Below are 24,850 nucleotides of genomic sequence, written 5' to 3' on the forward strand. Positions count from 1 at the left end.
AAATGTATGGTCTGCATTTACTTAAAGTTGATATTCTCTTCGGTTCTTCATGTACTAAATCCTCACCATCACCATATACCTTTTGGAATGGCTTTCTGGATCCCGTGTTTAAATGTACAAACCACATCAGATGTTCTGTCAGCCAGTGCAACCAACATCAGTGGAGTTTTTGCAATGCTTCGGAGGTTACTCATGTGATGGCATGCACACATTGCTCAAGAGATGTCCACTAAAGACATGATACATTGACAGATTGTTAGGAAAAAAATTGTATTCCCTGATTAGTGGAGGTTTCTGGCTGTCACTGGATGGAATCGGTTGTAAAGATAATACTGTACCAAAAACCTAGTGAATGCTGTAGTTGATGAAAAATTGCCACAGTTACCTGCAATTTTTCTGCATATATCATTAGCCAAGCAATAGTAAACCTTAAAAAAGTACAACACAAACTCGAAGCAGAGAAGTAAAAGTTGTTTCTCAAGTCTGTGGTCCCCACATGCTTCAAGAGATCTACCATCATCCCTGTGCCCAGAACAACAAGCCCTCATGTCTGAATGACTACCGGCCAGATGCGCTGACCTCTGTGGTTATGAAGGTGTTCGAGAGGCTGTTGAAGAAAACCATCTCCTCCTCCATCCCAAACATCACAGATCCACTACAGTTTGCCTACCGACCCAACAGATCCACGGAGGACGCCATCGCCCACGTCCTGCACACCACCCTTAGCCACGTGGACAAGAAACAGGGTAACTATGTGATAATGCTGTTTGTTGATTACAGCTCAGCGTTCAACACAATAGTGCCCGGTAGACTGTTCACAAAGCGGAGGGATCTAGGACTCAACAGCTGTCTGTGTGCATGGGTGTTGGACTTCCTCACTGGCAGAACTCAGGTGGTGAGGGTGGGTAGGTGCATCTCTGACAGCATCACCATCAGCACGGGAGCGCCACAGGGGTGTGTCCTCTCACCACTGCTCTACTCCCTCTACACTTCAGACTGTGTGGCCACCCACGGCTCCAATACCATTGTGAAGTTCGCTGACGACACAGTGGTGTTGGGCGCAATCTCCAACAACGATGTGGCGGCCTACATGGATGAAGTGAAGAATCTGGCATCATGGTGCCGGGACAACCACCTCCAGCTGAACGTCAGCAAGACCAAGGAGCTGGTGGTGGACTTCAGAAGGAGTCAGCACAGAGACTACAAGCCCATTATCATCAATGGAGCTCCAGTGGAGAGGGTGCAGTCCTTCAAGTATCTCAGTGTCCACATCTGCTCAGACCTGACATGGTCTGCCCACATTCAGGTCCAGACCAAAAAGGCTAGGCAGTGCCTGTACCACCTCCGACAACTGAGGAAGTTCAGGGTCTCTCCAGTGATCCTCAGGACTTTCTATACAGGCACTGTGGAGAGCATCCTCATACAGAACATCACATCCTGGTATGGAAACAGCTGTCTCGAAAATAAAAAGCTCTTCAGAGAGTGATCCGTATGGCAGAACACTGCTGCAAGACTGCTCTCCCTTCCCTACAGGAGATTTACATCAGGAGATGCTGGACTGGAGCAACTCAGATTTTGAAGGACCCGTCCCATCCCAGCAATGAACTGTTCCAGCTTCTGAAAGGTTCCGCACCATCCGAACAAAAACGGAGAGGCTCAAGAGGAGTTTTTATCCTCAGGCCATTCATGTGTTGAATCACAGTTTCGCTACAGCTTAGAGAGTAGCTGAATCCACATGTCTTCCATGACCAAAGTAATATGCTGTGTTAGACACTCAAAAAATAACACGGACGTTTTTGCCACACAGTGGTTGCCGGGGGTGATGACTGACTGGTCTGTAGACCTGTGTTACTGGGACTTTAGTCGCCATTTTCCCTGCAAGTGCCGTCAACGTCCTGCAAGCACTCAAAGCAACACTTTTTCCTAATGACTGCTGGCTGAGTTGCACATCAGTCTCTAGGCCAGTGTGACTGGGGCCTTATTCGCTTGATCCTACATTCACACTATGACTGTCCTATGTCCAAAATGCCAAACAAGTTAATATGATATGGTTATCCTCTGTGTGTCTGCAAAACATCAATACATGTCATAATAATTAGGGTTGCTTTTTCAAACATTTAAGCTTAGAGAAGTTTTTTGATCACAGATGTTATACTTCTACCACCATCTTTTATGTTATGGAATTCTATAGATTTCAATTGAGTGTCATGTTGCTCACTTATTATGTCTCTGGTATTAGGGCACAACCATCGATTACCCATCGGTTACAAATTCTTTACATTTCAAAAACCCATATGTCTTTTATTAAAAGTAATAAATTATGAAGAATAAATACCAAAAACATTTGCCTTTTAACAATTTATTACTAAAAATATGTAAATGTTTGTATATAAAGCTGACAAATTTCATGGGCGCAATGTCAATAGCTCAGAGTTGGTGTTCAGTTGAAGCGAACTCTCCGCATGGAGCCAATGGTGCTGTTCTGGCTGCCCCAGTCAGAGAAGTTGTTGTAATCACGCTTCTCCAGGATGTAGTGGGGTCCTCTGTAGTTGGGCTCCTGATACACCACCCACCTGTATACACAGAGAAAGGTTAGATCTCTGGTAGGATACTAGTTACACTGTTCAAAGTCCAAAGGCTTCACTCGTTTAATCACTCACGTTCCTCCGAGCACACGAATGGAGGCTACTCTGTTGAGGCTGTAGCGGCTCATAAGGTTGGGGATGTCATCCTGGAGCTCCATCTTCTTACCAGAGAAACCGGCTCGCTCAAACAGCTGAGCTCTGGCAGGGTTGTTGTCCTAGAAGTCACAAAAATACACAACTGTTGAGTGTATGTGTGTGTGTGTTTTTGAATGTATTTGTTTAATGGCTCCTGCATTTTTTGAATAAGCTATACTGCTGTTGAAATCGAAAGTTTTAATCATATTGGATTACTAATTACTTTAAGATAACATGAAACTTTGGAGACTGAGATAAATGTTATGTACTGGCTAATGACCTGAGGTGGATTACATTACACTACAACATACACGTTCAATCAGCAGATAAGGTGCTAAAACAGCACTCCAGTCCAGTGGTTCACAATTGTCCATCTATAGCCTATAAACAGGAAGAACCTAAGTTATTTTGATCAAGGCATATCCTTCAGAAAGAACATTAAAAAATATTTACAATTGCTTTGATTTACTTGTGTAATATTGCTAAAATCAGAAACACCCTGAAAAGCTGCTTCATGCATTTATTACTTCTAGGCTGGAGTATTGTACTTCATTATCAGATTGCTCTAAAATCTCCCTTAAAAGCCTTCAGGTGATTGAGAACACTACAGCAAGAACTACAGAGGTATTTCGCCAATTTTAGCTTCCCTTCATTGGTTTCCTGTTAAATTTAGAATTAAATTTCAAATCCTTTTTCTCACATACAAAATCCTAAATAATCAAGCCCAGTCATATCTTAAAGAGCTATAAGACTGTGCTATCTGAACAGGGCACTTTGTTGTCAGACTGCAGGCTTACTGGTGCTTTCTAGAGTTTTAAAAGTAGAATGGAAAGCAGAGCCTTCAGCTATTAGACTTCTTTACTATGGATTTGGCTCCCAGTTTGGATTCAAGAGACATGCACTCTCTCTACTTTCAGGATTAGGCTCAAAACTTTCCTTTCGATACAGCATATAGTCAGGTCTGGATCACTTCTATTCTATTCTATTTATATAAATCACAACAACAGTCGCCTCAAGGTGCTTTATATTGTAAGGTAGACCCTACAGTAATACATACAGAGAAAGGGGACCGAAGAAGAAAAACTCAATGCATCATGGGAATCCCCCAGCAGCCTAAACCTATGGCAGCATAACTAAGGGAGGATGCAGGGTCACCTGATCCAGCAAAAAGGAAAATTTTTAGCCTAACCTTAAAGGCAGAGACAGTCTGTCTGCTGAATCCAAACTGAAGAGGGGCCTGAAAGCTGAAGGCTCACTGATCCATACGACTGGGCTCAGTGAGCCTGAACCATTCTTTAGTTATGCTGCAAAGAGGCTTAGGCTGTGGGGGCGCTTTCCATGATACACTGAAGGTTTCTTGTTCGCTCATCTATTTTGACTCACTGTGTCTTTATACAACACAACTTACTGTATTTAATTAGCAGTTATTAAAAACTGACTCTCTCTCCCATAGTGTGTCTTTTGTCACTCGGTTCTCTTCTTTCCCTCCTCATCCCCAACCAGTGAGCTCAGATTTTCTGCTGGAGCTTTCTTCCTGTTAAAAGGAAGTGTTCACTTGCCACTGTTGCCGATTGCTTGCTTATGGGTGTCATGTGATTGCTGGGGATTTCTTTCCAACAATTTAGGGTCTTTATCTACCGCTGTGAGGCCACTGTTATTGTGAAATAACAGATAAGGTTAAAAGAAAAACAAATTGAAATTGAATTGAATTAACAGACAACCATTCCCACTAAAGCTGGTTAGCTGGTGTCTGTGGACGGAGAGAACCAGCACACTGTTGTTAAGGCTGATTTCTTCTTTTGTAAGTTTTCTTCTAATGCTGCAATTTTTTAAATACAAATTTGTAAAATGGTGAGACAAAGTGACGCTGAATACTGGAGTATATCTTTAGAAATAACCACAGATAAAATCTTTTTAGTATGACTTTTGCTAAACCAAAAAATATTAAAACATTATGTATTAGAATAATCAAAATGTAATTACTTTAAATTACTTATTATGGAACTATTAAGCTGCTTTTTTGTTCATCACAAAGTTAGCTCAATATACATTATTTACCAACACATTGTCTATGGATATAGAAAAATATCACCTTCTATGACATTAGCACTGTGCATTAGTCATTCTTCACAAAAACAAGTAAAATGTCTGCATAATTATTAAGACCAAAACAATCTGTTTTAATCCTGGAATCCACCATAAATAGCTCTGATGTATTTCTGTAAACTATTTTATCTCTTTTATTCAGTTGCTTGTCAGCAGTACAGCAGATATGGAGCGCATACTGCATGTTGAGAGCGCTTCTTTAAAAAGGTCGAGACAGAAGAAGATCTTCCAATCAGACTGAGTTCTGTATGTTCTGTAACTAGTGTGTGTTTCTGTGTTCCACCTGTTTGACAGCACGGACAGAGGAGATGTGGTCTCCTTGGGCACACCACCTATCGTAGCAGTTGTACTCGCCCCTGTCTGACATGTCCCATAGGTACTGACGTCCCCGGAAGTTTTCATGCTCATAACCCACCCATCTTTAAATGAGAAGAGAGAGAGTCAAAAATCAATGTGGCAAAGGCAAAAACAACAACAAAGCTAAAATAAAAATATGTTTGAAATGTTGTTTTAGATTCAAATAGGCTCTAAACAGTGATTAAACATCATTTTGATTTCATTTTGCTTTTAGTGTCTGTTTATTGAAGGCTGCAGATATACAGTGGTGTGAAAAAGTGGGCTAAATGGGCTTGTTTGCTGCCTCAGGAACTGTAAGAATTGCTGTGGTAATGTGGAACCATGAATTCTGCTATCACAACATCCCGAGAGGGAATGTCTGGCCATCTGTCTGGACCTCAAGCTGAAGCGCACTTGGTTTCTGCAGCAGGATCCAAAACACACCAGCGAGTCCACCTTTGAATGGCTGAAGAAAATTAAAATGAAGACTTCGAGTGGCCATATAGGAGTAGACTAATCAAAGTCCTGACCTGAATCCAACTGAGATGCTGTGGCATGTCATTAAAAAGGAGGTTCATGCTCAAAACCCCTCCAGTTTGGTTAAATTACAATAATTCTGTGAGGACGAGTAGGCCAAGATTTCTCCACACTGCTGTAAAAGACTCATTGCCAGTTATCGCAAACGCGTGATTGCAGTTGTTGCTGCTAGGGGTGACCCAACCAGTTATTAGGTTTAGACAGCAATCACTTTTTCACACAGAGCTGTTAGGTTTGGATTTTTTCCCCCCTTAATCATAAACGCCTTCATTTAGAAACTGCATTTTGTGTTTACTTTGTCAAATATTTAAATTTGTTTGCTGCTCTGAAACATTTAAATGTGATAAACATACAAGAAATAGGAAAGTAGTTTTTCACACCACTGTAGATGCTTTCATCTGCTTTTTGGATAACCTTAGACAGCAGAACGTGCATCAGTGGCCTGCTGCCTGTTTTAAGTAGACTTACGCTCCACTCTCCACCTGGACAGAGTTACATCTCTCTGGGAAGTTCTTGTCACTGATCCTGGTGCAGTCGGAGCCCAGGTCCAGCTTTCTGCCAGCAAAGTTTCGCTGTTCAAAAAGGGTCACCTAAGAGCAGCCGCAGCACAAAAATATGGTTACAGTTTACCCCAAACCAAAAAACATCAAACATAGGAAGCCTGCATGAAATGGAGGTATTCCTTATTAGGAGATATTTGACAAATATTACATATGTATACCAAGTTTTAGACTTTGTGGCAGCATAACCTGTCTGTGAGGCTCCTGTGTGAGTAGCTTTTTAATCTGACTTGAGCACATCTTTCAATTTTTGAATATTTTATTGATCTAACAGTAAACAAGCATCTATTATCTGGCTGTCAGAGCCATCTGAGGTTTTTGTACTGGGAATGGAAATTTTCACAGAAGACTATCTGAAAATATTTGACTCAAATAAGCTGATTTTATAGAGGTTTCTGGGGTTTGTTTTTATAACCACTTAATTCCTAAAGAAACAAATTGTGGTTTTCGTGGGTTTTTTTTTAGTGAAGATGCTAAACAACCAAGACAAAAACAGACTGATTGATCAGTTATACATAGAGATACAAAGTTCCGATAGAGCCAAAGGACAGACATTCCTCCCTGAATCCAGTTTTTATGCCAAGTCAAGCTAAAATCTCCCAGGCTTCAACTCTAAATGTAATATATATATATATATATATATATATATATATAGAGAGAGAGAGAGAGAGAGAGACAGACTGAGACTACCTAGACTAGTGATTGGGAAATGGAGTGTCACCTCTACCTCTCTGGTGAGGTACCAGCTAGATATAGTCAGGCTCACCACAGCGCACGGCTTGAACCAGTCTCCTGGAGAGGGCCTGAACTCTGTGTTAGACTGGAGTTGCCCTGAGTGAGTGAGAGGCAGAGGGCTGGGGTGGGTATCTTAGTATTCCCTCGGCTTGCTGTTTGTACGGTGGGGTTTTTCCTGGGAGACAAGATTGTTTGCACCCTGCGCTTTTGGGTCAAGGAATGGATGCTGACTGTTGTTTGCACTTATGTGCCAAACAGCGGTTGAGAGTACCGGGTCTTTTTGGAGTACCTTGGCCAGGGTGCTTGAGGGTGCTCTACCTGAGAACTCTGTCATCCTACTCGGAGACTTCAGCACTCATGTGACAGAGAGACCTGGAAGGCCCTGACTGGGAGGAACAGCCTGCCAGATCTGAACCCAAGTGGTGTTTTGTTACTGGACTTCTGTGCAAACCACAGTTTGTCCATAACGAACACCATATTCGAACATAAGGGTGTCCATAAGTGCACATGGCACCAGGACACTCTAGGCCGCAGGTCGATTCTGGATTTTGTAATCGTATCATCAGATTTGCAGCCGCATGTTCTGAACACTTGGGTGAAGATAGGTGGTGAGCTGTCAACTGATCACCACCTTATAGTAGGTTTGATCAGGTGGCGGGGGAGGCTGCGCTGTCAATGAGGCTGCGCTGGGAACACCCAGCAGACAATGCGAGATCTTAAATGCCCACATTTGGCTGAGCTTCAACACTATTCCAAGAGAGACTAGGGACATTGAGTCTGAATGGACCATGTTCAGCACCTCGATTGCTGGAGCTACTCCATTGAGCTGCAACCGCAGGGTGGCTGGTGCCTGTCTTGGTGATAACCCCCAAACCAGATGGTGGACAGCAGAGGTGAAGGGAACCATCATGCTCCAACCAGAGGGGGATCACACTCTTCAGCCTCTCCTACAGCCAAAGTCTGGAAAGGAGAGTCCATCCGTTAGTCAAACCTCGGTTGACTAACAGATGGAGGAACAATGCGGTTTTCATCTCGGTCGTGGAATACTGGACCAGCTCTTTGTCCTCTCGAGGATACTTGATGGTTCATGGGAGTTTGCCCAACAAGTCTACATGTGTTTTGTGGACTTGGAGAAGGCATTCGACCATGTCCCTCAGGGCGGCTGGCCTCTCCCTTAGAGACAGGGTGAGGAATTCAGCCATCTGGGTAGCCATGTCAAAGGATGCCTCCAGGATGCCTCCTGGGCGCCTCCTGGGTGAGGTGTACTGGGCATGTCCTAGTGGGAAGAGGCCCGGGGCAGTCCCAGGACACGCTGGACAGATTTTATCTCTCGGCTGGCCTGGGAACACCTTGGTGTTAACCCGGACAAGCTAGAGGAGGTGGCCGGGGAGAGAGAAAGATGTCTGGGCTTCTCTGTTTAGGCTGCTGCCCCTGCAACCCAGCCCCGGATAAGCAGAAGAAAATGTATGGAGGGATGGATGAAGTTTGTTTGATTTAAACAACACCAAGTCAAATCATAAATGATTTTTGTTGATTTGTTTATTTTTGATAAAGTGATGTAAGATGTGATGCTAAGATTTTAAATGTCTTAAAGAATTTTAAAAGGTATGCCTTTAAGCTAATTTTTGTATAAAAATAACATTATGCTCTCTTAAACTGAAATGTGTGGGTTTATATGTTAGGTGAAGGTTAAGTCGACCATTTTTTTTCTTTTGGTGTGAAAATGACTAACATGATTTCTCAATTATCAGAATAGTTACTAATTAACTTGACAATTCAAATTATGTGTCACAGATTGACTCATTTTTTAAATTCTAGTCACTTTATATTAGGAAACCCATCTATACTTTGACAAAGTAACTAAGTAATTATTTGACTCACCCTCCCACTGGACCCGTAGAAGGCACGTTGGAGCACAGACCCCAGCTTGCTGTAGATACAGAAAACTTTGAATGAATTATATATACACACACATATAATAATCAAGACATAAACTACAGCGATCAAAGAAACTCCCCAGTCTGTGGTCTGGAACCAAAAGTCAAGACTTTAGCCTTTGAAAATGTCTTTAAAAAAAAAAATCACTGCAGTGTTTATTTCTATTTCCAACTCTTACATCAAATTAGTTTCATGCTTCAGATTAATTTGGATTAGCGCTATCATCTGGCACTTTAAAATGCGAGACAGTATGTGTGCATACAGCCTTCATCACTCTCCAGGTGATTTTGGGAAACTGGTGTTGGAGGCATCACAGAGAGCACAGCATGATAATCAGGAGAAACTGGCTGTAAAGCCACAGGCCCACCCACCTCAATAACACTGGTGGGTGTCTTGCTCTGTGGACTGTGGCCAGAGTAGGGCACTCTCAACATACCTGGTTTGTTGGACTAATCCTGGGACCTTAGTAAAGATGTTCATGTCAGCTCTGCGAGGCTACAATAAAGCCCCTTAAATATGGCCAGCTGAGGTGAGCGGACAAGTGCTAGAAATCTCAAAACATTTCTGTAACAGTCGTTGGGGCCCTTGTGCCTTTGATATGCTAAACCCATGTTGTCTCCTTTTTCCACAGCCGCAAACACTGCAACCACATGCAGTGCACTAAAAAACAACAACAATATACAAATGCACATAGAGCGAGCAAGTGAAACAGATGCGTGAACGCAAACACAACAAGCAGAGAGCACAGCTTCAGCACCCAAACATAAAGTGAGAGTGCAGTGCCAACAGTTTTAGTTTTGAACATTTCAGCATTTCTCAACAAAGCTCTGTAAACAAAGCATCTTATGATAATGGCTGTATTCATGCTTAGTACAGGGCCCCGCTCCACCACACTGTATTTACTGAAGTGGTCATGACCCTGAGGCTGGTGAGCTTCTACCATACGTGCATCACCTCTGCAAACCCGAGTGTAATGAAAACGTGGTATTGTTCTGATTGTTTCACCTTCTGGTTTCAGAACTCCAGGAAAAATGACCACACTTTGTATTCCTGAATCTTGCTAGAGTGGGAATCATGGGAAAATTAAGAACTTATTCATTTCAGACTGGATCTGAATCAAGTGGTGGATTTTGGTAATGTTCTTGAGTCACAGCAGGTCATGGAAAGGCCTGTCCCAGTGGAACCAGTACCTAACCTTTACCTTCTTTGTTTTCTAAAGAAACCCAAGAACCATCACTCATGTGCTCTAGCAAACTGTTTTACCTAATAGAAGGTTATCATATGAAAATATTGACTGATTATTTCCTGTATTTTCTAAATTAATGAATGTTTGACTTCAATGGCAATAATGATCATAATAATTAAGCATTGGGACACTAATATAGACGGTACTACCACAGACCCAACCCTTACATAGCTGTAATGGGCTAGTGGTCGTATGAAGCTAAAACAATAATGCTGAGTTGGCCGAAACATCAGCTGAAGCTGGAGGATGCATCAAGAAAAAACATGTGGCCGAGCTGAAGCACATCTGTCAGGAAGATTGTACTGAAATTCTTCCCCACCTGAGTATTGTACTCAGCTAAGCCAGAGACAAACTAACCCAATAAACATTACTGCTGCCAAATAGAGGTTTAACCAGTAGTCACATCCAGCAGATAACTTTTTTAATATCTTCTGATGTGTTTTGCAAACAAATTTTGCTCTCTGCCATTAACTTTGCTTACAGTGTCGAAATCCCTCCTTTTCAAAAAGATCTGTTGGCCCCAGCAAATGCTTTATGCTCACACTTCACTGCTTTCAAATGGAGAGGTATTCAGTGTGCGTGTGGTGGGGTGGGGGTTGCTGTACATGTGCTGATGAATAGCAGAAAATGTCCTGGATACTCGACTCGGTTTTGTTTTTGTTACCATTGGCAGCGAACCAGCTAGTAACGCTGGCGAACACTGATCAGGTGGAGAAGCTTGGAGACTTTTCTTGCATTTTGGAGCAGTTTCCAACTGAGACAAATGCAGCAGGTCAGACATCTATATGTGGTTCTGAGTGAGGTGGTTGGGGCGACACAGGCTGAGCAAAGGGGAAAGTATAGGGAAAGAAACAGCACAGGAATTAAGGGCAATTTCGTATTTCTTGCCCACTCTTACTTTTTAAAATCCTCCACATCCTTGAAAAGATTTAGCAGCTTGAAATGTCAGTCATCCTAACCGTGTTGGACAAGTTGGCTTATTTTCTGTCTCTGATAGCATTTTGTGTCAGTGTGTCCTACAGCTGGCTGAAATGAAACTAGGCTCTTCTGACAATGACTGGGTGTTTCGGTGGATATGTAACTTTTTTCAGTGGATATTTAAATGATCCTGAGGTTTGGGGTTGAATTAGGATGATTTTACTCAAAACCTGTGGACACCTGACACCTGAGTGTAAGTTTCTGAGTCTTTGTTTTATTTAAACATTTATGCATGTTCTGTGATATTCCATCCTGTATAGTTCAGAGCAGACTGAAGCCTTGCAGCAGCTGCCATCCCACACATTACTGCCATTAACCCTATGAGGTCTATGTCCTCACTGGTGACAAACCTAATCCTACCCTAATATGTTTGTTTGTTTTTTAATTATTCACGAGGGTGCAAAGAAAATCAAAAGGTATTTATATTTTTTCCAAAAAAGTCTTTTGTGCCGTTCCAAAATATGAGTAGGATTAGCGTTATCAGTAATGAAGACACTACACTTTAAAAAATTAATGTGCAAGCTATGAGGATGTTAAATCTGTGCTAAAATCTGGCTAGTCAATTGTAACTAAAGACAGTGCTCTCTTTGCCAAAGATGACAATGCCGCAGTGGGGAATCCTGAGACCACACCATGTGCTTGCCTTGGTGCTATGTGTGTCAGCCACTGAGGACTTTGACTGGACAAAGAACGAGAGAACGTCCTTCTACTACGGCACCTTCCCAACTGGTAGGAAACCAGGATCTAAGAGAAAGCAGACCACATGCTGGACTTACAGTTCCACAGGAGAGCAATATAGTGTCCGTATATATAAAATATCTCTCTGGTATATTCAGCTAAACTCATTTTTGTTGGTAGAATCGAGTATTCCTAGTTCCTACATGCAAATCCCAAGTCCCGCACTTTTTCACACTCATATTTCTTTTTCAGTGCTCAGAGTTAAATCTTTATTATGTAACCAATTTATTAAACAATCTGTCACAAAACCAAGAAAATACAAATATCTTAGTCACCAGCAACTGGAGTTATCTGAGAATTCATAAATTAATCAAGCATAAGATTCTTCCACTACTACTTGTTCTTCTTCTGACTTCACCCTTCAGACGTTCCCACAGCGGATCGTCTTCCTCCATCTCACCCTATCCCCAGCATCCTCCTTCAATACAGCTATAATACATCTAAGGTGTTTCTCTTTTCCTCAGGACTGGCAGCTCATTTTCAACATTCTTTGTTTACTATATTCACCATTCCTCCTCTTTCTAATCGTGTCCATTCTGGTCACTCCTGATGAAAATCTTAATATTTTCAACTCTACCACCTCCAACTTGGCTTCCTGTCGTTTTGTCAGTAATATCATCTCTGAACTTTGTATACCATCTTTCATGTAAATTTTTCTTTCACTCTGGCTTTTTCTCACAAATCCCACCTGCTACTCATCTACACCCACTCCACCCTGTCTGAACTCTCTTCTTCACCTGACTTACGCACCGCGCATTGCTTTGGATGGTTGACCCCATCCTCTACCTTCACTACCTCTGCTTCTTGCATTTTAACCTTTCAACATGCCTCTCTCTCACTCACACACATGTACTCTGTCATACTTCTATGGACTTTCACTACTATCACACACCCCACCACTATCTTACTGTCCTGCACCAGCCTCACATACCTCCCCTAACTTCCTTATGCAATGCCAGAGTTGCTCTCGTGGAACCTTATCATATAGTTTCTCTAGAAACAAAGACAGAGTGAAACTCCTTCTGATCATCTGTATACTTCTTTATTAGGAATCTCAAAGCTAACATTGCACCTGCAGAGCTATTTCTCAAGGCAAGGCAAGGCAAGGCAAGTTTATTTGTATAGCACAATTCAACAACAAGGTGATTCAAAGTGCTTTACAGAGACATTAGAAACAAAAACAAATAAAAAGCATGATTTAAAATTGATTAAAACAAGCAGACAAACAAACTAACTAATTAACAAACAAACAAACAAAACAGTATATAAAATCAAAACAGATAAAATCAGAACAATAGATAAAATCAGTAGTTAAAATGTTAGTTTTGAAATATAAGCTTAAGTGTGGATTTGGTGCTTTATTCAAATGCAGCTGAGAACAGGTGAGTCTTCAACCTGGATTTAAATAAACTGAGTGTTTCAGCTGATCTGAGGCTTTCTGGGAGTTTGTTCCAGATATATGGAGCATAAAAGCTGAATGCAGCTTCTCCGTGTCTGGTTCTGACTCTGGGAACTGATAAAAGACCGGATCCAGATGACCTGAGGGATCTGGAAGGTTCATACTGGGTCAGGAGGTCACTGATGTATTTTGGTCCTAAACCATTCAGAGCTTTATAGACCAGCATCAGAACTTTAAAGTCTATCCTCTGACGGACAGGCAGCCAGTGTAAAGACCTCAGAGCTGGACTGATGTGGTCCACTTTTTTGGTCTTAGTGAGGACTCGAGCAGCAGAGTTCTGAATGAGCTGTAGTTGTCTGACTGATTTTTTAGGTAGACCTGTAAAGATGCTGTTACAGTAATCAAGCCTGCTAAAGATGAATGCATGGACTAGTTTTTCCAGGTCCTGTTGAGACATCAGATCTTTTATCCTTGAAATATTCTTGAGGTGACAGTAAGCTGATTTTGTTATTGTCTTAATGTGTTTTTCTAAGTTTAGGTCTGCATCCATCACTACACCCAAATTTCTCGCCTGGTTTGTGGTTTTTAGATGTATAGATTGAAGTTCTCTGGTGACCTGTAATCGTTTTTCTTTGGCGCCAAAGACAATTACTTTAGTTTGTTTTTGTTTAGCTGGAGAAAATTGTGGCACAACCAGTCATTAATTTCCTCAATGCATTTACCAAGAGCCTGTACAGGGCCTCGGTCTCCTGGTGACATTGTGATATATATTTGTGTGTCATCTGCATAGCTGTGATAGTTTATTTTGTTGTTCTTTATAATCTGTGCCAGTGGGAGCATGTAAATGTTAAACAGAAGGGGTCCCAAGATGGAACCTTGGGGAACTCCACATGTGATACTTGTCTGCTCAGATGTGAAGTTACCTATTGATACAAAGTATTTCCTGTTTTCTAAGTATGTTTTGAACCAGTTTAGTACAGTTCCTAAAAGACCTGCCCAGTTCTCCAGTCGTTTGAGTAATATGTTGTGGTCAACTGTATCAAATGCTGCACTGAGATCCAGTAAAACTAAGACTGACATTTTTCCACTGTCTGTGTTCAGACATATGTCATTGAACACTTTGGTCAGAGCGGTTTCAGTGCTGTGGTTCTGTCTAAAACCTGACTGGAAGGCATCATAGCAGTTATTCTGTTTTAAGAAGTAATTGAGCTGTTGAGAAACTGCTTTTTCAATGATCTTACTTAAAAATGGGAGATTTGAGATCGGCCTGTAGTTGTTCATTTGTGTCTTGTCAAGATTGTCCTTTTTCAGTATAGGTTTTATTACAGCAGTTTTTAGTGGTTCCGGAAACACACCTGACATTAAAGAAAAGTTGACGATCTGTAACAGGTCTGACTCTAAAGTCTTTGAGACCTTTTTGAAGAAACTTGTTGGCAGGACATCTAAACAGCAAGAGGAGGAGTTCAGTTGACCTAAGATGTCCTCCAGGTCTTTGCTGTTAATAGGGTGAAACTGTTTTATGGTGTTTAAACAGTTTTTCAGTGGACACAGTACATAGTCTGGATCTGCTGTTGATGTACCAATTGCTTGTCTAATCTTTTGGATTTTTTCTGTGAAGAATTTGGCAAAGTCATTGCAGGCCATGGTTGAATGAAGTTCAGCTGCCACTGGCACAGGAGGGTTTGTTAGCCTGTCAACTGTAGAAAATAAGACCCGAGCATGAAGCCTCATCCCAACTCTTCCTTGAACCATGCAACATTCTTCATCTTCCACCATTTAAAAGCTGTTTCTATTTTCACTTGCTTCTTCTTCTTGAAGTCCAAAGTCATCCTACAGAACCCATCCAATGCTGTGTAGCTACATTCTGCTATCACTCAGACGTAGCTCACCCGTGTGCACCATCCTCCACTCTCGTATGTCACTCAGTGTTCCTCTTCTCAAATATGTTTCTACAACAGCCAGTTCCATCCTTTATGCAAAATCTGCTACCATGTGTCCTTCTGCATTTCTCTCTCTCTTGCCGAACACCTCATCACCTCTGCTTCCTTTTCCACTGATATCTGTTCCAATCTCCCCCTGGAGACTCTCTCTCCCACTTCACACAACTTACTCCTGAATTCCTTGTTTGTGGAGCACATGCACTCACCAGGTTCCACATCACTGTTTTAATTTCCAACTTCAAACTCTTGATCCTAGCTGATATTCTCTTTACCCCACAACACTATTCACATACTCTTCCATCAAGATCACCCCTGCTGTATTTCTCTTATTATCTACACCGTGATAGAACAGCTCCAGTGCTCCTGGCCCTGCTTCTCTTCTACCTAGTTTCCTGCCTACATTATAATATCAACCTTCCTTCTCTCCATCATACATACCCTGAACCAGTCATAATCCCTAGAGTCCCTACTCTTCCACACTTCCGCCTTTCCTTCTCTCTCACTGCCTCCTAATACAACCTCCACCTGGCCTCCTCTTCCTGTACCTTTGGTCCACAGCGTCACGTATTCCACCTGCAACCTGTCGGCCAACAACACCTCCAACTGATCTAATTGATCCATTATGGGGTGTTGATGATAATCATGTGGACAAATATCAAGTCAGCAGCCATCCTTAAGGTTGAATATACTGAACTAGACTGAAATATATACAGTATTACAGTTTGAATAGTTATGTACTCAAATAGGAAGCTCTCATAATTAAAGGAACAAAGCCTTGAACTATTTTAATTGATGTGTGGTGAAGACAGAATAAGGAAAGTTTCCCTTTTTTAAATCATATTATTAAAAATCTGATATTTTCCATGATATTGTAATTTTTTGAACATGCACTACTTGCTTCCTGGCATACATAAATGTTTTGATACTGAGTGTCTGCTCAAAAGGCTCAAAAGGCTGTGAAAAACATACAAATGCTTATTGTCTGACCAAGATTTTTCAGAACATAAATATATTATGACATTTTTCTCTTTTGCTTTTTCAATACTTATGAAGGCATGACTTTTAATTCCATATTATGCAACACTGTATAGGAAACCTATGTCTCCAGCTGCTGTTCTGCAGCGTTTGTTCATATCACACAATCTTCATGACAGACGGATCTTTCCTAAGTTGCCATAATTTTTTTCTGGGCACAAAATGTTATTAAAGAACAAAGTAAGAATAAAACGTTCTTAAAGTGCTCATGTTGGTTTAAAAGTTGATCATATAATTAAACATAAATATAAAATTCTACTTTAACCTGGAAAATCATAATGTGATCATGATTAGAAGCTCAGGAGTGAATACAAAATAAAATAAGATTTGTTGATTGTTTTTTGTTCCTCTGCAGGTTTCTCCTGGGGAGCTGGCAGCTCTGCTTACCAGACTGAAGGAGCCTGGAATGTCGATGGAAAGGGAATAAGCATCTGGGATGCATTTTCCCATAAAAAGGGGAAAATATTCTTGAATGACACAGCAGACTCTTCATGTGAGGGATACCACAAATTCAAGGTGACGTGGAAAAAATGGAATTTTCTTCAGTGCCAAACTGTTACACACAATATTTTATTGCTCAACTGATCTAAATGACGTGAACTCTTTTCTCTTCCTCTAACATTCATTATCACAGCCTACATTACATATGGATGCATATTACAAATATGACTGTAATATAAAAATATATTTTCCGTTTTCTTGCTTTCCTACTAATGTTTATTTGCAGCCCAGAATGTGAAGGAATAGCTTTTACACTAAAGTTAACATTTTGAAAAGGTGTCAGACTCCTGACAGTGAGTAAAGTAAAAGTAAATATTAAGTAAAAGATTAATTTAAAAGTTGATGTAAAAATAAAAAATCAACATCAAAGTAAGTAAATAAAATAAAAGAGTGGTCTTACATTCAAATGAAACCACAGACTCCAACATAAGCCACATGACTTATGACTTCTACACCCCAACCAACATCCAGAACTGTTATAGTTAGAATGGAAAATACGTTTTAGGAATTTTAGGAAACATTCAATCTGATCACAGCTTTATCTGAAGATAATATAAAGTAGACCCGTTTCATATGTTATCAGACAAAGACTCACATCTAAAGACATCATCTTTTGTGATTTATTTAAAGAAATATTTCCTGCTGTCTGTCTTTAAGGATGATATTGCCTTGATGAAGGACATGAAGCTGAATCATTATCGTTTCTCCATTTCCTGGCCAAGGATTTTACCCACTGGACTGAAAAGTAAGCATAAATCTGACATCTGACATAATTTAAAAATGTATATATCTGAAATTTGCACAAAAAATGAGGACATTTGTATTTGCGTGATTTTTTTCTTAGTTGTAACAATACTTCGTTGTTATTCCCTTTGAAAATCTATTTATTTCCTCTTAAATTGTGCCACACGTGTAAGGAAAATGCATTTGTGGGTTGAGCAGTAGAGCTGAATATGGCGGTTGCATCCATGATAAACTTGCCAGTATAAACAGCTTATTCTGCTATGGACTCTTACTGTGAGCTTATGATAATCTAAGACTCACCCGGATAGGGACCATGCCATTGGGCAACTTAAAGAATGTGTTGCACAAAACCAAGTGTCAGCAGTATTATAGTTTCATATAACAGAGGATGTCAGAGGTTGTGAAGCGGCCATCCCAAAAAGATGACACCGGCATTTAGGAGCCATAAACAGAGCTCTGGTCTAACAGGGCTTCCAGGAAGCCTACCATGACTGCCTTTCACCATCAGGCCCAGTTTTGCTGGTGTCTGCAGCATGAGCACTGGAACTTCAACATGTGGAGGAACAATATGTTCACCGAAGAGTCCAGATTCCCCCTGCAGCAGTTGGATTGTGGGGTCAAAGTGTGGATTGATTGTTGCACTGATAGGGTAACAGCGTTAGGTGGTGTAAGTGTGATGGTTTTGGGCAGCATCTCCCTCACTGAATAAACAAGGCTTATCATCACTGGAGACAATATCAATGCAGAATGATATCGAGATGAGATCTGGCACCCAGTGGCAATCCCACATCTCCACAGTTCAGGTCTGAAGTCCATCCTCCTCCAGTCTGTGACCGAGCTGGTGTCCAGCCTGACAACGAGGTGCCTGGGTATTGTAGCTGTGTATGGTTCTTCATGCTACTCAGGCCCCGGTCTGTTTAATGAAATTGCCAGTATGAACTTGTTTCTTCAGACGTCAATAATCTAAGCCAATAAATGACACCAAGCAAGAGTCAGTAGCGGAACGAGCTGTTTGGCAAGTTTTTCATGGATGCACAAAAATTGTGCTCACACTGTATGTGTGAGCCTCATGGTGTGGATTTCCACAACCAACAATTGCATTAGGTGTAATGTATAGTTTCCCAGCACTTTGTTCCATGTAGTGTCACTTTCAATTCTTACAGGTGAAAAAATCAATGAGAAAGGAATTAAATATTACAGTGACTTGATTAACATGCTACTGGATAACAAGATCACACCCATTGTCACTCTATACCACTGGGATTTACCACAGGTAAGCACTAATATTATTGCTCAACATAGTTTCTTATCCAAAGCTATATTGCAGATACAACAGTAAAATCTATGTTACTCTCCACAGGTGTTACATGAGAAATATGGCGGTTGGCACAATATCAGCATGGTGAATTACTTTAACGACTTTGCTAATTTATGCTTTGAAAGATTTGGAAACAGAGTCAAGTACTGGATTACTTTCAACAATCCTTGGGTATGTCAGGTTAAAGAAAAATGGTTCCTTTACAGTTTGCAGTTGTAATGTAATACAGTATGCTGTGTCAGAGAGTGATTGTCAGTGTCTTGTTATTAAGTCCATTGCTGTGGAGGGATATGAAACAGGTGAACATGCACCTGGACTGAAACTGAAGGGAACAGGAGCTTACAAAGCCGCCCACCATATCATCAAGGTAGGACTGAATGACTTGTGCCCAGTTTTGCTGATAAATCTGATCATTTACCATAATTTCCAATTATTAGTTTTAATACTATGATTGCAAACTTGAAAAACAAAGGTGCTCCTAATCAGTTGCTGTCAAGATTATAATTCCATCAATTTTACCAAGAGAAGGCAAGAAAGTGCAGTGGTCAGATGAAACCAAAATTAAGTTCTTTGGCATCAGGAAGCACATTAATGTCATGATGACTCATGAAGTGGCTGAGCCAGTCTCCAGACCTCAGTCCTGTAGAAAATCAGTGGTGGGAGCTGAAGCCAAACGGCAGGTCAAAGGTCAAATCCCTCCCAACATGTAATCAAACCTGGTGATCAGCTACAAAAATGTCTTATCGCTGTACTTGCCAACATCGATTTCATGTTTTGGTTGATATTCTGTCTCCTACATTAAAACCAAACTGTCGAGAGCTCATTTAAAAGTTTGCTCACGTACATATTTTACTGAATCTGTAACTGAACAAACTTTAAATTCAGCAGAGCAGCAAATAATTATTTACCCCTACTGTAATCAGCGTTTACAAAAATGGTCTTTACTATTATGTTATTATTTTACACATTTTTCTTTACCGTATGATTCCTACATATTTTTTTGTTTATTGTGTTTTGTTAAATATTACATTAAAATTGGTCAAATATATTGCGTTGCTTATGTAGCAGTTTGTACGTTATTCGTCGTGAAGCCTTACATCTTATTTGTTACTTTTGTTACTCCCAGAAAAGATACTGTATCTCACTGGGACCTTTGATTGAAAAAATAATGGTGAACAGACATAAGGCTAAACCTGCATCTCTATCTTTGCAACAGGCACATGCTAAAGTATGGCACACGTATGACATGCAGTGGAGAAGCAAACAAAAAGGTGAAAGGGAAAACTTTCATTCATCTATCTATCTATCTATCTATCTATCTATCTATCTATCTATCTATCTATCTATCTATCTATCTATCTATCTATCTATCTACCTACCTACCTACATACCTACCTACATACATACATACATACATACATACATCTATATATATATATGTGTGTGTGTGTTTGTATTTATGTGTATATAATATATGCATATGCATAATTTCTATCAACAAAGCTCTTGCATGTGTGCAGGCCTGGTTGGGATCTCGCTGACTGCTGACTGGGGTGAACCAGTGGACATCTCCAACCAGAGGGATATCGAAGCAGCAGAGAGATACATTCAGTTCTACTTGGGCTGGTTTGCTACACCTCTCTTCCATGGAGACTACCCACAAGTTATGAAAGATTACATTGGTATGTCAAATGCAACCATTTACACCTTTGCAATATGTAAAAATGTCCTCACCCCAAAAAAGAAAAAGGATATAACTACATGTGTCAAGAATTTTCAAGGGAAGTTTAACGTACATCCCTTTCAAAGAGAAAAATCTCACCACGTCATTCATTTAACTGAATAGGAATTCATGATCATGAATTTCTGAATAGGAAGTAATACTTTCCAAAGTATCAAAGCCGGCAACTGCTGTGATCCTGGCCTTTTCAAACTCAGTGGCCAACACACATTGCTGAACTGCTAAACTGAGAAGAAGAGCTGAGCTAGAAGCTGTTGCTATACTGAGGTATATGGGAGACCTGTATTGGCAGAAACAAGCACCGGGGGCCAGGGGTACTTTGCAAAGTGTTATATGTCTGTCTTTGGCCAGATTTTGTCACAACAGCAAAACATAGCAATTAAGAGCCTGACTTGTAGTTGATAGCAAATATGTTGTGGTCTGGAAGAAAACAGCCATGCGTTGCAGTAAGTGCTAACCTATTGTGATCTTGGGGGTTTGTGTACACACTTGTCACAGAACTATGCACCTCACTTTCTGTGTGACCAGCCAAGAATAAGTCACCACGGATGCTTTTAACCTGAGTGAATGCACTATTACCTCCGCTGGTAGATTAATTCCTATATTCCAGTATCATCATGTGTAGTAGCTGTACACATGCTAGTTTGAACAGAATACTGAATCAATCAAGATCCACTATGTAACACTTCTAATGACTCTTAGTTTGCATAAGAGGAAGTTGCATACTCAGTATTTAGTGCATTGTAATTTTAGCGTGACTTCAGTCTGATATTATGCTCCTTATGTTCCCCCACCCCTGCTGTCATTGATGCCTTGCATATAGCTTCACTTAGTTTCAAAATGTACTAAATTTCTTCAGGCAGGAAGAGTGGCCAGCAGGGTCTGGGAGCTTCGCGGCTGCCCGTCTTCTCTCCTCAGGAGAAAAGTTACATCAAGGGCACCTGTGACTTCTTGGGTCTTGGACATTTCACAACTCGCTATGTCACTCTGAAGAATTACCCATCAGGAGCTGGAGACAACTATTTCTCTGACCGTGACCTTGCTGAACTGGTTGACCCACAATGGCCTGACCCTGGTTCTGAATGGCTCTACTCCGTTCCCTGGGGCTTCCGACGCTTGTTGAACTTTGTTAAGGTACACATCCTGATTACTGAGCTATTCAAATTAAAACTCTAGCTGTATTTGGGGAAAACTGGGGCTTTGGGTGAAACCACTGCATCATGGACATATTCACAGTGAAGACTGGATGAACTGATCACTCATGACAAGTTCATGTATGGTAAATGTATCAGCATTATATAAATTGTTGATGTCTTTCTGTTGTGAACCTGGGTGATACTGTATTCATTTGAAATATAGTTTTTCAGCAAATATAATAACAAAAATATGTGATATGGCATCTCACTAACAGACTCAGTATGGAAACCCCATGATCTATGTGACAGAAAATGGCGTGTCAGAGAAAATGCTGTGCACCGACCTTTGTGACGACTGGAGGATGAAGTACTTCAAAGACTACATCAATGAAATGCTCAAAGGTGAAACCCAGGAAGACGTTACTGTCTCAAAAACTGCCTATCAAATATCAAACCTGTGTACATTAGATATGATGTCAATCAAACGAGTGTCCACGATTCGACTTACAGCGATAAAAGATGGGGTCAATGTGAAGGGGTACACGGCCTGGTCTCTCCTCGACAGCTTTGAGTGGGATGAAGGATTCTCTGAGAGGTTTGGGCTCTACTACGTGGACTTCAGGAACAAAAATAAGCCACGCTACCCAAAAGCTTCTGTCCACTACTACAAACGCATTATCAGCTCAAATGGCTTTCCCAATCAGAGAGAGGTAAACGCTACACACTTCATGCTAAAAGTCCCCCATGGAGGTGAAGACTCTATGCTTAAACAAGGGCTTGTTTGGGCTTTACAGGTTGAAAGTTGGAAGAGGAAAGCTGTAGAGACTTGCTCCTCCAGTAACCAGCTGCTGGCTGCAGGTTAGTATAATGAAGTAGTGCGTGGGCTGTAAAAAGCTTGGTGGGGCCAAACAAAGGAAAATTCAGTCTGAAGCTTGTTTTTGTCTCATCTAACAGGGTTTTTCTTTGTTTTGCCCCTCCAGCTAGAAGAAAGTCAAAGGAAAATCAGGAACTTGCAGGAATGGAACAGGCTTGGTCAATCCATGATGAAGTTTAGGTACATACTTTGATGCTGTGTGAGATTAATGTGATTCTCCCAGCTTTTACTGAGTCAAAACACATTTCAGCAACACATCAGGTACAGATAGGAGCCTTAGAATATGCGAGGGTGTTATATGTAAGCTTTAAATTTACATTTCATGTGGTGAGCGGTCCTTAACTTTGAAAATAATTTCTCCATCCTGTCTTTCTTTCCCCGTCTCCAGTACTGTTACATAATAACATCTTTTTCTCTCACAGCGATTGCACCTTTAGAGAGCAGACACATTTTGGAACAAACTGCACAGAAACTGTGCGTTTGGTTGTGTGTTTGGGATTTTGAGCTTCACTCCCTTTATGCTCACTCGTCTTCTGCTGTACTGCAGCCAGCTTTACTTACATCTGCACCATAAACAAATCACAGGGATGAGAAGGGAAAAAGGATATCAGGATTTTTTTTTATTACTCAGCAAATATTGCCAAACTAGCAGGACACAAAAAATGAACTAATCTGCTTATTAGATTGAAATTAATTAAAGGGGCCAGAACGCTATTCCACGTCCTTCCAGCATAATTTAAGCCCTGCTCGCACATTTGACAATCACTTAATTAAATTAATCATTCCTAACATTATATAACACTTAATATGTTACAATTAATATTTGTTTTATTTGTATTTCATTTGCACTGTATGTTCTTTGTTCAGATTAGTCAGCCACCAAGGTGGTGAACTCCATAATAGAACGGGTCACACAAGTTAAGGAAAAGCTGCTGAATAGAATCATCTTACACCAGGAATGAACCCATATTAGAAATAGCCAAAAGTAATACAGTCAGAGCTTCACACCATAAACATATTCAACACGTATTTCTACATTTATATTTAGTTGTATTTGTAACTCTAGGTATTTGTTACTGTTTTATCATTTTCTTTGTAAAATTGGTATAATATGTTTCATGCTGAAGTATATAAAGGGTTTTTCTGATCCTCACCACCATAGCATCCCATCTTATCATTCTGTTAAAAGAGTGCTGTGCTTTTGCACTAAGGAAAAAATTATTTTTTATTTTTTATAGTACACAACTAAATCAAAAATCTAAGTAAGCTGGGGCTCTAAATGTATTATGTATTATTGTAGGGTCTACCTTACAATATAAAATGCCTTGAGCTGAATAGATAAAGCTGAATTGAATAAATGGCGATACACTAACTCTTGGTTCCATGTACACGTTGCAGATCCATTGATAGGCCACATGGAGATGGTAACAGAGATTGTGGTTCCCACTGTGTGTACACTCTGCATCCTCATCAGTGCGGTTTTCTTCATGTTCCTGCTGCGTCGACGCCTCTGAAAAGTGCACACAGTCACATCATTGAGAGCTCACAGATAAAGAAAAGAATCTAAGATTTGCTTCCATGCTGTAAACTTGTATCCTGTCTCAAGCTTATTGCTGATTTAACTGTCCTGCTGCTGCTTTGAAAAAGAAATGTTTGGGGGTCATCATGAAAAATCCAAAAGCAAACGTCTGTCGCCATGTGAGACTGAATTCCAGATTTGTGCTCGATTATTTCATTAATCAGTTGACCCTGTGTGATTTTTGAAATAGCTGTATTCTCTATTGGCTACCCAAGTTCATTTTAGAGAGGTGTTGGCTTGTGTCCATAAGTTTCTAATAAGATTGACGGGGAGAAGGTGATGTCCATGCTGTGGTCATGAAACTTTAATTAAATATATTTTTAAGAATTCAATGGTGAGTGATTATTTAGGTTCATTTCCTTTGTTATTACTTTATCTTATGAAAAACAACCAATGTAAAAATATAATAAAGGAGCCCAATGCGCTACCACCCAGTAAACTTTAATCATCTTTCTGATGCGGTCCAGTGTCAATGGCATTACCTGCACAGGTGTTCCTAATAAATAGATCAAAATGCTTTCAATTTAAGCATCAGTAAATTGTTGGTTCTTGATAAACAGTTTGATTTATAATTTTATTGATGCTCATTTGTATCACGTTGTGTTTATTGTGTTTTCTTTTGCTTTTTTTGAGTAACAAAAATCAAAAGTGATTGTAGTGAGCAGGTAGAGCCTGGAGGGATACGCATG

The 24,850-nt window shown here is 40.5% G+C and overlaps 2 protein-coding genes across 2 annotated transcripts; one reads left to right on the forward strand and one right to left on the reverse strand.

Moving 5' to 3' along the window:
• Positions 1–2,440: 2,440 nt before the first annotated feature.
• Positions 2,441–9,427, reverse strand: crybgx (crystallin beta gamma X). Its single transcript, XM_084924731.1, has 6 exons — positions 9,369–9,427; positions 8,876–8,924; positions 6,168–6,289; positions 5,110–5,245; positions 2,661–2,800; positions 2,441–2,573 (listed from the first exon to the last, which is right to left on the reverse strand). Exons 1-6 carry the CDS (start codon positions 9,410–9,412, stop codon positions 2,441–2,443), a joined length of 624 nt encoding a protein of 207 aa, XP_084780857.1. The 5' UTR covers positions 9,413–9,427.
• A 2,322-nt stretch (positions 9,428–11,749) lies between these two features.
• On the forward strand, positions 11,750–24,451 carry lctla (lactase-like a). Its single transcript, XM_084924735.1, has 13 exons — positions 11,750–11,885; positions 16,624–16,784; positions 17,427–17,514; positions 18,677–18,786; positions 18,874–19,002; positions 19,103–19,198; positions 20,048–20,102; positions 20,352–20,513; positions 21,432–21,706; positions 21,984–22,110; positions 22,219–22,418; positions 22,503–22,566; positions 23,981–24,451. The coding sequence occupies exons 1-13, from the start codon at positions 11,753–11,755 to the stop codon at positions 24,094–24,096; spliced, it is 1,716 nt and encodes a 571-aa protein (XP_084780861.1). The 5' UTR covers positions 11,750–11,752; the 3' UTR covers positions 24,097–24,451.
• The last annotated feature ends 399 nt before the right edge of the window (positions 24,452–24,850 follow it).

This window comes from Perissodus microlepis, chromosome 1 (assembly GCF_051167445.1).
Source record: "Perissodus microlepis isolate ML-2025 ecotype Zambia chromosome 1, ASM5116744v1, whole genome shotgun sequence".
Taxonomy (NCBI): domain Eukaryota; kingdom Metazoa; phylum Chordata; class Actinopteri; order Cichliformes; family Cichlidae; genus Perissodus; species Perissodus microlepis.